This window comes from Heterodontus francisci, chromosome 31 (genome assembly GCF_036365525.1).
Source record: "Heterodontus francisci isolate sHetFra1 chromosome 31, sHetFra1.hap1, whole genome shotgun sequence".
In the NCBI taxonomy this organism is placed as follows: Eukaryota; Metazoa; Chordata; class Chondrichthyes; order Heterodontiformes; family Heterodontidae; genus Heterodontus; species Heterodontus francisci.
This window is the reverse complement of record NC_090401.1, coordinates 42,743,089-42,757,825: the sequence shown is the minus strand read 5'-3', so window position 1 is coordinate 42,757,825 and position 14,737 is coordinate 42,743,089. Positions and strand designations below refer to the sequence as shown.

General features: G+C 49.4%; 1 protein-coding gene across 1 annotated transcript in view; it reads right to left on the bottom strand.

Annotated features, from left to right (window-relative positions):
• The window catches only part of wdtc1 (WD and tetratricopeptide repeats 1), a 52,487-nt gene extending 42,737 nt beyond the window's left edge, over positions 1–9,750 (bottom strand). Inside the window, exons 1-7 of the mRNA XM_068011412.1 lie at positions 9,623–9,750; positions 5,221–5,402; positions 4,899–4,982; positions 4,255–4,301; positions 4,022–4,133; positions 2,335–2,522; positions 1,344–1,526 (exon numbers count right to left, since the gene is read on the bottom strand). Of these exons, the coding sequence (XP_067867513.1) occupies positions 1,344–1,526; positions 2,335–2,522; positions 4,022–4,133; positions 4,255–4,301; positions 4,899–4,982; positions 5,221–5,268 (662 nt within the window). The 5' untranslated portion in view covers positions 5,269–5,402; positions 9,623–9,750. The remainder of the gene's footprint in view (positions 1–1,343; positions 1,527–2,334; positions 2,523–4,021; positions 4,134–4,254; positions 4,302–4,898; positions 4,983–5,220; positions 5,403–9,622) is intronic.
• Between the last annotated feature and the right edge of the window lie 4,987 nt (positions 9,751–14,737).

Below are 14,737 nucleotides of genomic sequence, written 5' to 3'. Positions count from 1 at the left end.
TGGAGGAGGCAGAGACCAGAGGAGGCAGTGGGAGATGGTGATGAGAGAAATCAGACAAAAGAAACTGCAGTGATCCTCCACTTAGTTGACAGAAATTGCTTTAACCCCAAATCTTACTTATAAGTGAATCCACAGATCATAAACTCCATTAATTGGTGTTGTATAAATATTTTGCATGATTTGAATACTGCACCATGACATGGGCTTGTACGGTGATGATAAACAGGAGGGGCAGCTCTGCCCAGGATAACACAGTGCAATTGCCATTGCCAACCAGAGCACAGGAGGTGGCAATGGAATGGTGTCAGATGTGAAAGAGGGAACAAGGGGATTTTTTCCACAGTAAACCCCTCCCTCACCAATCACCCTCTCGCCTATACGCCTGAAGCTGACAGAGGTTAGAGTTCCTTTCTCAATCACTTGGAATCCACATGTCAAACCTGATGAAGAGCACATCAATCCAAATATTAATTTGTCACTTTGATTAACGTCCAAAAACCACCAGCTTCACATGGCTTTGTGACCTCAGTGGGTAGCTTCACAACCACAAAAAAAAGCAAACAACATCCATGATGACAGAGTAGCAGATGTGCAGGGAACAGAATGTCAAAGGTTCACTGCCCAGTCTATGATCAGGTAGCTCACCTCAGTTGGGCTCAGATAATTGATTTAAGTGTTCTGCGGCTGGAAGAACAGAAAACCATCAAAGGTCCTGCTCTTGCAAACATTCCAGTCAGCTTTACATACAGGTGAATATTTGGTGAGGAAAGCATCGGGCTCAAACATAATGTGCCAATGAGGTACCAAGCCAACACTCACTTTCTAGGCTTATACATGAAGAATTACCACTAGTGTGAGGCAAGGGCAGCCAGTGCCCCAAGAAGCAAAAGTCCAGCAATCAAAGGCACTAGAAACAGCGCTTGGCTACAAGTTGAAGGAAAGGAGACAAAGGCAGTCCATACATCTGAGGACTGAGTCTACGTATTCCTTGAGGAGAATGCAGATTTCTGTACATGACTAACCCATTATGGGAAGGTACAGGAATGTATGCTGGACACAGTGCTTTTCTGACATTGCCCTAACCACTCTTACAATGATCAACCCTCAAAAGGAACAGGCACTCATTCTACTGAACCTCATAATTTAACAGTAGTAATTCACAAATGGCTCCCAATCTCCCCAAGCCAGAGGGCCTAAATTTGCACTGGCTGGAAGGATGGCACTTGGACCCTGCACCTACAATAACTGAAATAATGGGGTCTCCAGCTCGCTACCTGTTGGAAGGGAATATTCTGCACAACTTGTACATGTTGCTGTCATTGTGCCCGCAGCTTCTACCCTACCTGTGATTGTGAATCATGCGAATGTCATAGACTCGCACAAAGGGCCCACTCGCCCCAACAGCAAGATAGTTATTGTTCTGAGGATTAATGGCTAGGCATTTCGCCTCCACATGCTGCCCGCAGTATTCCGTGAGATCCACCAGTACCTGCGAGCGCTTGCTGCTCTCTCTCAGGTCATACTGCCTGCAATAGAAAAGGAAAGACTGCACATTAATGGAGATGAAAGAAAGCTCAGTTACTAATAGCCCCTCTGTGACAATGTCCCGATTGCTGGCCCTCCCCTTGCCCCTCCCTGTCTCCATAATCACTCCCAGCCCTACAAACTTGCAAGATCTCTGTGTTCCTCCAATTCTGGCCTCCTGCATGTCCCCCCACTTCCTTCGCTCCACCATTGGTGTCCATGCCTTCAGCTGCCTAGGCCCTAAGGTTCTGGAATTCCCTCCCTAAATCTCTCTGACTCTACTTCCTGTTTTAAGATGCTCCTCAAAACCTACCTCTTCGTTCGAGTTTTTAAAATCAGCTGTCATAAAAACCCCGAACTCCAGAAGGTTTTAGATGATTGCATTTGGGTGAAGGGCTTTGGTGTCACAGATGCTGCATGAAAACAGATGCAATGCTCAGTGTTAACGGCCCAAGAGCAGAGATGATGTGAGGTACTTGTGGTACCAAAGTGGCAGGTCTCCCATCAAAAAAATCCCAAGCTTGCACTGGGCAATATTTTGGCAGGGAGTGGGGGAGGCGGGGGAAAGGCGTGGGGGAGCCAGGGAAGATTTCTGGGCCTGGGGGAAGAATAGGAGACAAATGAGAGGCGAGTGTGAAGACACAGCGAACCTGAGACACACTTCCTTAAAACTGCACAGAGAATGACGTGAATGACAAGGACAGTATCTGTGAGTTGAGGAGTCTGGCTGGTTCTCCCACACTATAAAGTATTGTGATAAGTGGGCTCACAGTCACAGCTACAAGCTGCAGCCTATCCTGGGACACATACCTGACTGTCCCGTCCTCTGCCGCACTCCAGAACGTGTTGGGCCACATAGGAGCAGCTGCAATTCGCTTCACACGATTGGTGTGTTCGCCAAACATATGAACAGTTTCCTTTACAGTCAAGTCATGGACGTGCACCTTGGAATCAGCAGCTCCAGTAATTAGCGTACGGTCATTCGAGTGAGGAAGGAACTGAAAAATAGGGAATTATAAAGAGGTAATACTCCACAATGCCAATATGCAGCAAGCAGCCCCCGTGCCAGACAATACAAATTGTGTGCGGCTATTTTGTAGGTATGGTGAGGTGCATTAAACAAAGATGATTATCCTGGTTAAACAAACAGTGAATCTGAATAAACAGACTCTGCACCCTTCGTCAAATCACTGGGTAGAAATCCATATGTGCAAATTAACACAAAGTGGCCTAACCTCAATCATCAACTATGACCACTGTGACCATTGCCTATGCTCAGTGGTATCAAGGTGGAGAGTATTAATCACCATTCAGATTTGCAGTAAGCACTGACTCCTGGGATAAGTGTTTCTCTTATTCATTCTCTCTCTGCTAGCTATTCAGGACCTACACCAAATGGGAGTTTGGGACACAGTCACAATCTGGGCCATGCACAATTTGCACTGTTATTCTTCTCTCAACCAACGCCACCTAACTAGACTATCTGATAATTTATCTCCTCAATTGTGGAACCTTACTACCACAAATTAGCTACTGCCTACAAAAAGTGACTACATTTCAAAACCCATGGGAGTGATGATGGGAAAGGGTAGAGGGAGCTTTACTCCGTATTTAACTCGTAGAAAAAAGACCCAAGGTGATTTACAGAGATGCAAGGAAAAAACGGACACCACTCAATGGAGACATTGGGAGAAATGATTAAAAGTATGGTCAGTAGGTTTTGAGGAAAGGGAGGTGAAGGAGTTGAGAGGGGGAAATCCAGAGCTTGGGACCCATGAGATGATACAAGGCTGCTTATGGTGGAGCGAAGGGAAAGTGATTGGACAAGCAGCTGGATTCAGGATCCAGGTTGCAGCCCTGGATGAAGTTCCACAGACAGCACCTCAGAGTCAGAGAGCTCTTTGTTGGAAAGCTATGTCTCCTCGATGGGCTTCAGTCTCCTCCCAGGCTTACTCAGCATTAATACTTGAGGGTTATAGAATCATACAGCACAGGCCATTCAGCGCATCATGCTGGCAAGAGGGCAGGGAAATACTGCAGCTGATCCCTAACACAACAGTGAATCAAACCATTTACAACTGGTGTTTGATCCATTCAACCAGTGTTCCAGCCTGGCACAATGCAATTTCCCCAAAAGTGCAGGGGCACAATCACCTTTTCATTCCTTACAGTCACCAGTGAGCATGGCAAGCTTCGTCACCTTTGGATAGAATTACAGAATTAAAATATTCAGAGTGTCGGTGGAACAGCCCCAGGGTTGAAGGATCCCAAGCCATTGCGAGCCAGTCATGGAGACAGAAACAGCACAATGGAAAAATAAAACTTACATCAGATCAAATATAAGATTTACATAAATCTGCCCCACAGTTTGAACAGGAATCCACCTTCAGGATCAACCGATATAAAGCACAAAACTCTCACTGACTGTATCCCCTCTACAACCAATATGAATATTAAGTTTACTATTGAGTGCAGTAAGCATGAAAGAAGCCGATACCTTCACTGTAAATATGTTGGCCGTGTGTCCAGTGTGCATGGTCAGCAGTTTCTTGCAGCTAAAGGGATCCCAGAGTATGGCATGCTGATCATCTGATCCTGAGGCCAGCAAACTGCAAGTGAAGACAGTGAGAGACAAAGTGAGTGCTTGAGCTCTGTGACACAAAGGGCTGGAGCGGATGAGGGGTGGAGGGGGGGGGGGGGAAAAACGGGTGGGTGGAGACCATTACTTACTTGCCCTTCTCATTCCATTCCAAACAGTTCACACACCCAGAGTGACCCTGTGGAGCAGAAAGAAAGAACAAAATAAGATTCAAATGTTAAAAATACATCCACAGCTTATAAACACACCTCACAACACAAATTATTTACTGGGAGTCTATGAACAGCAGGAGCTGGGATCGTTCTGCTTACAGCACATAAGGTATTGGAAGATTTAATAGGGGTGTTCAAAATTATGAATGGTTTAGATAAAATAGACAAGGATAAGCTGTTTCAAATGGCAGGAGAGTGGGTAATCAGAGGACACAGATTTAAGATGATTGGCAAAAGAACCAGAGGCGAGATGAGGAGAACAATTTTATGTAGCAAGCTGTGATCTGGAACGCACTGCTTGAAAAGATAGTGGAAGCAGATTCAATAGTAACTTTCAAAAGGGTATCGGATAAATGCTTGAAGGGGGGGGACATTTATTGGGTTATGGGGAAAGAACAGGTGAATGGGACTAATTGGATAGCTCTACCAAAGAGCTGGTACAGTCATGATGCACCAAATGAATGTTACAGCACAGCAGGCAGCCAATGAACTTCACACACCACTCACTCAATCATTCATATTTCAGTGGGGCGGAGGGGGCATCAGGGGTTCAGACATCTCACCTCCAGCTCGCACTCCAGGCCCAGCCGCTTGATGAATGGATCAATGACGTGATATCGGCGTTCAAACTGCAGAGTGTTCCTCTCCTATACAGACAGGGAGGCAGTGAGAGAGACACACAGACTGGGATTCATCACCACCTCCTCGCCTCATTCAATTACCAGACTTGCCCCACCCCCATCAGACCAGCTCCCCTTGCCTTTCCCAGCACCAGTTCTCTCCCACCCTCAACCGTCTCCAGGGAAGCTCCAACCCCTCCCTTCCCCGGGGCAGCACCCCATTTCCGGCACGTGTCAGGAAGTAGGCTGGGGAGATACTTTGTACCTTTATCTGCCGCTGGATGATGTCTCTGGTTATGTTAAGAGGCTCCATTGCTTTCAACTTAGAAGGTCACAGGATGAATGGTCTCTGCTGCCTCTCACCTTGCTGTAGTTCACCACCAGGCTTTACACAGAGAGCAGAAATGCAGAAATAGCCCGGCAAGGAACAGCGCACAACAGAGGAATCTAAAAAATAAAAGACAGCAGAGGATCCAAAATAGCACAAGTCTGGAATCAATGGAGAACAGCACCCACCACTGATGCAACAATAATCTGCATTTATATAACAACTTTAACAAATGACGGGCAGAGGCAGGGGAGTGGGTAAGAGGAGAGGAAGGGCGGGGTGGGGGAGGCGAGGAGATGACGGAGGGAGGGCGGGTGGACGGGGGCGGAAGAGAAGGGGCGGGCGGGCGGACGGGGGCGGAAGAGAAGGCACGGCCGGACGGGGGGGCGGGTGGGAGAGAAGAGAAGGCGCGGGCAGACGGGGGGTGGGGGGTAAGAGAAGGCGATGGCAGACGGGGGGGGGGGGGGGAAAAGAGAAGGTGATGACAGATGTGGGGGGCGAACAGAAGGTGATGACAGATGTGGGGGGTGGAAAGTACAAACATACAAATTGGGAGAAGTAGGCCATTTGGCCCCTCTAGCCTGCTCTGCCATTCAGTATCATGGTTGACCTGTTTGTGCCTCAAATTCCACATTCCCATCTACCAGATAACCTTTGATTTCCTTGCCTCACATGAATCTATCTATTAATGACCCTGACACCACCACTTTCTGAAGGAGAGAGTTCCAAAGTCGCACAACACTCAGAGAAAATGTTTTTCCTTATTTCTCCTAAATATTCGACCCCTAATTTTAAAACAGTGCCCCCTAGTTCTGGCATCACCCACAAGAGGAACCATCCTTTCCACATCCACCTTGTCAAGGCTGTTCAGGATCTTATAAACTTCAATCAAGTCTCCCCTCACTCTTCTAAACTCCAGTGAAAAAAAACCCAGTCTGTCCAACCTTTCCTCATAAGAAAACCTGCTCATTCCAGGTATTAATCTAGTAAACCTCCTCTGAACTGCCTCCAGCGCATTTACATCCTTCCTTAAATAAGGAGACCAAAACTACACGCAGTACTCGAGATGTGGTCTCACCAATGCCCTGTATAATTGAAGCATAACAGCCTTACTTTTATTTTCAATTCCTCTCGTAATAAAGGATCGCATTCCATTCGCCTTCTCTATTACCTGCTGTACCTGCATACTAACTTTGTGACTCCAGCAACAGAACATCTGGATCCCTCTGCAACTCTGAGTTCTGCAGTTGTTCTCCGTTTAAGAAATGCTCTACTTTTTTATTCTTCCTGCCAAAGTGAACAACTTCACATTTTTCCCACGTTATACTCCACGTGCCAGATTTTTGCCCACTCAATCTATCTAAATTGGTCTGCAAGCTCCTTATGCCCTCTTCACAATATATTTTCTACCTATGTTTGTGTCATCTGTAAATTTAGCTACCATGCCATTGCTCCCCTCATCTAAGTCATTGATATAAATTGTAAAAGGTTGAAGCCCCAGCACAAACCCCTGTGGGACTCCACTCGTCACATCCTGCCAATCAGAAAAGGACCCATTTATGCATACTCTCTGTTTTCTGTCAGTCAACCAATCTTCTATCCATGCTAATATGTTACCCACTACACCATGAGCTCCTACTTTGTACAATAACCTTTTATGTGACACCTTGTCAAACGCCTTCTGGAAATCCAAGTACAGTAAGTCAACAGGCTCCCTTTATCCACGGCACATGTTATTCCTTCAAAGAGCGCTAATGGATTAGTTAAACATGATCTCCCTTTCACAAAGCCATGCTGACTATTCCCGATTACCTTGAGTTTTTCCTCAGTGCCCAGCTACAGCCTCCTTAGTGATTGATTCCAACATCTTCCCCATGACAGACATCAAGCTAACTGGCCTATAGTTACCCGTTTTCTGCCTTCCCCAATTCTTGAATAGAGGGGTTATATTTGCTACTTTCCAGTCTGATGGAACCTTGCCAGAACCTAGCGAATTTTGAAAAATTAACACCAACCACCTCATTAGCCACCTCTTTTAAGAACCTACGATGAAGCCCATCAGGACCTGGGGGATTTTCAGCCCACAGCTCCATCAGTTTGGTCAGTACCTCTTCCCTAGTGAAGAGACGACGGGTGGTGGGGGGGAGGAGGAGGAAGCGACGACGGGTGGGGGGGGAGGAGGAGGAGGAGGAAGCGACGACGGGTGGGGGGGGAGGAGGAGGAGGAGGAGGAGGAAGAGACGACGGGTGGAGGGAGGAGGAGGAAGAGACGACGGGTGGAGGGGGGAGGAGGAGGAGGAGGAAGAGACGACGGGTGGAGGGGGGGAGGGGGGGAGGAGGAGGAGGAAGAGACGACGGGTGGGGGGGGAGGAGGAGGAAGAGACGACGGGTGGGGGGGGGAGGAGGAGGAGGAGGAGGAAGAGACGACGGGTGGGGGGGGGAGGAGGAGGAGGAGGAGGAAGAGACGACGGGTGGGGGGGGAGGAGGAGGAGGAGGAGGAAGAGACGACGGGTGGGGGGGGGAGGAGGAGGAGGAGGAGGAAGAGACGACGGGTGGGGGGGGGAGGAGGAGGAGGAGGAGGAAGAGACGACGGGTGGGGGGGGGAGGAGGAGGAGGAGGAGGAAGAGACGACGGGTGGGGGGGGGGGAGGAGGAGGAGGAGGAAGAGACGACGGGTGGGGGGGGGGGAAGAGGAGGAGGAGGAGGAGGAAGAGACGACGGGTGGGGGGGGGAAGAGGAGGAGGAGGAGGAGGAAGAGACGACGGGTGGGGGGGGGAGGAGGAGGAGGAGGAAGAGACGACGGGTGGGGGGGGGGGGGGAGGAGGAGGAGGAAGAGACGACGGGTGGGGGGGGGGGGGGAGGAGGAGGAGGAAGAGACGACGGGTGGGGGGGGGGGGAGGAGGAGGAGGAGGAAGAGACGACGGGTGGGGGGGGAGAGGAGGAGGAGGAGGAAGAGACGACGGGTGGGGGGGGAGAGGGGGAGGAGGAGGAAGAGACGACGGGTGGGGGGGGAGAGGGGAGGAGGAGGAGGAAGAGACGACGGGTGGGGGGGGGTGGGAGGGGAGGAGGAGGAGGAAGAGACGACGGGTGGGGGGGGGTGGGAGAAGAGACGACGGGTGGGGGGGGGTGGGAGAAGAGACGACGGGTGGGGGGGGGGTGGGAGAAGAGACGACGGCGGGTGGGGGGGGGGGGGGAGAAGAGATGACGGGTGTGGGGGGGGAGAAGAGATGACGGGTGTGGGGGGGGAGAAGAGATGACGGGTGTGGGGGGGGGGGGAGAAGAGATGACGGGTGTGGGGGGGGAGAAGAGATGACGGGTGTGGGGGGGGGAAGAAGAGATGACGATGACGGGTGTGGGGGGGGAGAAGAGATGACGGGTGTGGGGGGGGAGAAGAGATGACGGGTGTGGGGGGGGAGAAGAGATGACGGGTGTGGGGGGGGGGGAGAAGAGATGACGGGTGTGGGGGGGGGAGAAGAGATGACGGGTGTGGGGGGGGGAGAAGAGATGACGGGTGTGGGGGGGGGAGAAGAGATGACGGGTGTGGGGGGGGGAGAAGAGATGACGGGTGTGGGGGGGGGAGAAGAGATGACGGGTGTGGGGGGGGGGGAAGAAGAGATGACGGGTGTGGGGGGGGGGAAGAGATGACGGGTGTGGGGGGGGAGAAGAGATGACGGTGTGGGGGGGGGGAAGAAGAGATGACGGGTGTGGGGGGGGGGGAAGAAGAGATGACGGGTGTGGGGGGGGGGGAAGAAGAGATGACGGGTGTGGGGGGGGGGGGAGAAGAGATGACGGTGTGGGGGGGGGAGAAGAGATGACGGTGTGGGGGGGGGGAGAAGAGAAGAGATGACGGGTGTGGGGGGGGGAGAAGAGATGACGGGTGTGGGGGGGGGGAAGAAGAGATGACGGGTGTGGGGGGGGGGAAGAAGAGATGACGGGTGTGGGGGGGGGGGGAAGAAGAGATGACGGGTGTGGGGGGGGGGGGAAGAAGAGATGACGGGTGTGGGGGGGGGGGGGAAGAAGAGATGACGGGTGTGGGGGGGGGGGAAGAAGAGATGACGGGTGTGGGGGGGGGGGAAGAGATGACGGGTGTGGGGGGGGGGGAAGAGATGACGGGTGTGGGGGGGGGGGGGGGAAGAAGAGATGACGGGTGTGGGGGGGGAGATGGTGGGGGCTGAGACGATACTCAGCTCTTGGCATTCCTACTACCGCTGTTGGGCCCGGGCTGTCGCCGCTCGCAATGTCCGAAGGCCCTACTGCGATGTCAGGCCAAGGCCAAGGCCTCAGGCCCTGCCACAAGTCGCGAGATAATAGTGAGCTGCGGATCGGAGGCGCCATTCCTACCTGCCACTTCTACCAACGCCTCCATCTAGCCGCTGAGTGCACAGTCCACTCGCTCAGGCCGGTCCCCGGTCCCGGCTCCACTAGGCCGCTCGCCGCGCACACAAACTGCGTCACCACGCCCGCCCCACCCCATGCATTAACTGACAGCAGTACTGCCCAATCACTAATGGACTCCGCCCCACACTGCCATCTCCCACCAATCACGGCGACTGTGATCTGAGAACCGCTTATATAATGAGTGGGCGTGGCCAGAGGCATCCTGGGAAATGAAGTTTTGGAACAGTGGAAACCATGGAAACCGGGACGGGATCCCAGAGTGACTGGAGCTGGATCCCGGGGAAAACAGGACTGGATACCAGAGTGACTGGAGCTGGATCCCGGGGAAAACAGGACCGGCTCCCAGAGTGACTGGAGCTGGATCCCGGGGAAAACAGGACTGGATACCAGAGTGACTGGAGCTGGATCCCGGGGAAAACAGGACCGAATCCCAGGGAAAACAGAAATAAAAACAATAAATGCTGGAACCACTCAGCAGGTCTGGCAGCATCTGTGAAAAGAGAAGCAGAGTTAAAGTTTCGGGTCAGTGACCCTTCATCGGAAAACAGGACCGGATCCCAGGATGGCTGGAGCTCGATCCCATGAAAACAGGGACTGGATCCCAGGGTGACTGGAACTGCCCCCCCCCCCCCCCCACAGTAAAACCAGGACCGGATTCCACGGAAACCAGAACTGGAATAAAAAATAAAATACTGCAGATGCTGGAAATCTGAAAGAAAAACAGAACATACCGGAAACACTCAGCAGATCAGGCAGCATCTGTGGAGAGAGAAACAGAGTTAACATTTCAGTTCTGTGTGACCTTACATTTCTAAGATTTTCCCTCTTGTTTCTTTCTCCTTTTACCTCATCCAGACACATCTTTTGTTTCTTTAATTATACCTATCATTCCCTTTGGTTCTGTACCATGAAACCTTTTGTCATTTATTCTCTCCTGTCCTCCACCCTATCATAGAACTTCCCTTTTGTTCTTCCCAACCAACCCTCTTTCACTTACTCAAAACCTATTACATTTCTAACTATTGGCAGTTCTGATGAAAGGTAACAGACCTGAAACATTAACTCTGTTTCTCTCTCCACAGATGCTGCCTGACCTGCTAAGTATTTCCAGCATTTTCTGTTTATGAATCCCAGGGAGGCTGGAGGGAGGTGGTCCATAAACAGCAGCCAGATGGAGAGTTGGCCACTCCGAGGGTGTTGGGAATGGAGAGATACAGCGAGGGGAAAGAGCAGACTAAACCACTGAACCGGAGTAAGAAAGGGGAAGAGGGGCCATTAGCCCAGAAAAAGAAAACGGCTAGCAGTGAGGCGGAGACTGAAGAGAGCGGCATTGTTGAATAAACTGTGAACAGGAGGGCTCTCCAAGGGAGATGATTCACTTGATGTGGGGAAGGAACAGGAGGTTACATTAAGGCCTGAGAGTAAGTTATTAGAAGAATTCAAGCAATCAGAGACATGGAATGGGGAGGTGAGGTGCCATTGTGTGGAACGACAGGATGTTAGTGAGGGCACAAGGAAGGTCGAGGAGGCAGTTCCTCAGCCCAAATCTAATGTAAGGAAGGGGCTGAAACAGCAAGAAATGTTATGATAGGTGGTGAAAAGGAGCCAGAGAAAGCGGTGGGACTGTGGGGAGCAGCTCCTTGAGGAGTTAGGAAGGAGCGTGCAAGAAGGAAGCACCTTGGGACATTGTGCTACTTTAAAGGTGCTATATAAAAGAAAGTGGTTGTTGTTGAGGAGGAGGGAAGGGCCAGAGATTGAATGATGGAAGGATTATTAGCCACACTTCTTTTGGTCGGGGCCATGAACCCATTAGGCTTGATTAAATGTTAAAAGAATGAGGGGTGAGAAGAAATTGCAACAGTTGTTGCTATGTATTAAAGGCACTGACCTGCTCTGTAAGAAACCTTTTGGGAAGAGGATATCCTAGGAAGAGTGTGGGAGGTTTGAAAAGGAGAGGTGTTTGCAAGCTGCGCAAACAATAACCATAAAGGAGTGGCTATATTGGTGCGTCTGTCCCTAAAATAGAACATTGCCTTAGTGGACAAGGACTGAGGGGAGATTTTTCTGGATAATGGTAAAAATGGAAGCATTTAATTGTGATTTATTTAATATATTGCATTGAATGAACAACACAAGCTGTAAATGGGAAAAACTCCTTTTCTCTTAACTGAATAGATTCAAGTCTTTGAACCCTCTAGTATACTGTCCTTCTGTAGAAACATAGAAAATAGGAGCAGGAGTAGGCCATTCGGCCCTTCGAGCCTGCTCCGCCATTCATTATGATCATGGCTGATCATCCAACTCAGTAGCCTGTTCCGGCTTTCGCCTGATACCCTTTGATCCCTTTAGACCCAAGAGCTATATCTAACTCTTTCTTGAAAACATACAATGTTTTGGCCTCAACTGTTTTCTGTGGTAGCGAATTCCACAGGCTCACCACTCTCTGGGTGAAGAAATTTCTCCTCATCTCAGTCCTGAAAGGTCTACCCCATATCCTTAGACTATGACCCCCTGGTTCTGGACTCCCCCACCATCAGGAACATGCTTCCTGCATCTTACCCTGTCAAGTCCTGTTAGAATTTTATAGGTTTCTAAGAGATCCCCCCTCACTCTCCTGAACTCCAGCAAATATAATCCTAACCGACTCAATCTCTCCTTATATGTCAATCCCGTCATCCCAGGAATCAGTCTGGTAAACATTCGCTGCACTCCCTCTATAGCAAGAACATCCTTCCTCAGATAAGGAGACCAAACTGCACACAATATTCCAGGTGTGGCCTCACCAAGGCCCTATATAATTGCAGCTTCTGTACTTGAATCCTCTCGCTATGAAGGCCAACATACCATTTGGCTTTTTTACTGCCTGTTGCATCTGCATGCTTACCTTCAGCGACTGGGGTACGAGAACACCCAGGTCTCGCTGCATATTCCCCTCTCTCAGTTTACAGCCGTTCAGATAATAATCTGCCTTCCTGTTTTTGCTACCAAAGTGGATAACCTCACATTTATCCACATTATACTGCATCTGCCATGCATTAGCCCACTCACTCAACTTGTCCAAATCACCCTGAAGCCTCTCTACATCCTCCCCACAACTCACCCTCCCACGCAGTTTTGTCTCATCTGCAAATTTGGAGATATTACATTTAGTTTCCTCATCTAAACCATAAATATATATTGTGAATAACTGGGATACTAGCACCGATCCCTGCAGTACCCCACTAGTCACTGCCTGCCATTCGGAAAAAGACCCATTTATCCCTACTCTTTGTTTCCTGTCCGCCAACCAATCTTCTATCCATCGCAATACACTACCCCCAATCCCATGGGCTTTAATTTTACATGCTAATCTCTTATGTGGGACTTTGTCGAAAGCCTTCTGAAAATCCAAATAAACCACATCCACTGGCTCCCCCTCATCAACTCTACTAGCTACATCTTCGAAGAATTCTAGTAGATTTGTCAAGCATGATTTCCATTTTGTAAATCCATGCTGACTCTGCCTGATTCTACCACTGTTCTCCAAGTGCTCTGCTATAAAATCTTTGAAACTGGACTCTAGAATTTTCTCCACTACTGACGTCAGGCTGACTGGGCTATAATTCCCTGCTTTCGCTCCACCTCCCTTACATTAGCTACCCTCCAATCTGTAGGAACTGTTCCAGAGTCTATAGAATCTTGGAAGATGACCAATAGAGCTGCAATATTATCCTTGATCAATACTGGCATTCCCCTCCTGTCTTTTTTTCTTCCCTATCCCCTCCAATTATTTTATTCGTTTGTGGGAATGTGGGCATCGCTGGCTAGGCCAGCATTTATTGCCCTTCTAAGTGCTTGCTAGGCCATTTCAGAGGACATTTTAAGAGTAAAGCGCATTGCTGTGGATCAGGAGTCAGACCAGGTAACGGCATTTTACAACAATCAACACTATTAGACTAACTTTTTAATTCCAGATTTGTTAATTGAATTCAAATTTCACCATCTGCTGTGGTGGGATTTGAACCCATGGCCCCAGAGTAAAGGCCTGCTACCTGACCCAAACCCGACGGGACCTGATGACGTGTCGGGTTCAGGTCGGGTTGCATTTCCGGGTTCAGTTCGGTTTGGGTCGGGCACTCTCTATCACAGGTTCCACTGTTAATTTAATTTTTGGACTAGAAAGGTGGTTTTGTTACAGTTAATTTAAACTTCTGCAGATTAGCAAGAAAGTGAAAAACAGAAGATAAGTTAACTTATGGTCGGGTTGGGCGTGGGAGAAAGGACTCGGGTCAGGTTTTTATCTGCAGACCTGAGCAGGCCTTTACCCCAGAGCATTTTGGAATACTAGTCCAGTGACATTACCACTACCCCAACACCTCCCCAGAATACATTGAAGTCAGAAATGTTTAGTTCCCATTTCTGTTCATGTTTAAGCCAAGTCTGCATCGCAGTCACTTTATCACAACCCCATGTGGCAACTTGTGCCTGCAGTTCTTCAACCTTATTTGTAACACTCCCATTTACACTTCCTCTAGACCCATTTATGTTTCTTTACTTGTCCCATTAACATCTCCCTTTGCCTTACACCATCATCCCTTTTTTCATTTAATCCCTCCTGCTCTCCACCCCAATAAGATCTTCCCTTTTGTTTTCCCCCTCCCTTCCCACGGTTCTGTACTTGCTTAAAACCTGTTAGATCACTAACTTTTGATGAAAGGTCACAAACCTGAAATGTTAACTATGTTTCTCTCTCCACATATGCTACCAGACCTGCTGAGTATTTCCAACATTTTGTTTTTATATCATAACCCCATGTGGCAACTTGAACTGAAGCTCATCAACCTTATTTGTGACACTCCTCACATGAATATACATGCATTACAACACTATGCTATTAATTTTTTTTTCTTCCTCCATCTAATTTATGCTTTCTACACTATTCTTTATTCTGTGCTTTCAGTTCCTCCTGATTTTCTATGCACATTATCTCTCCTCTCTGCCTCAACATTCTGGCTCTCCTGCCCCACCAACTTTTATCAAGACTTGTAGCGAACAAAAAGCATTTCCATGTTGGAGATG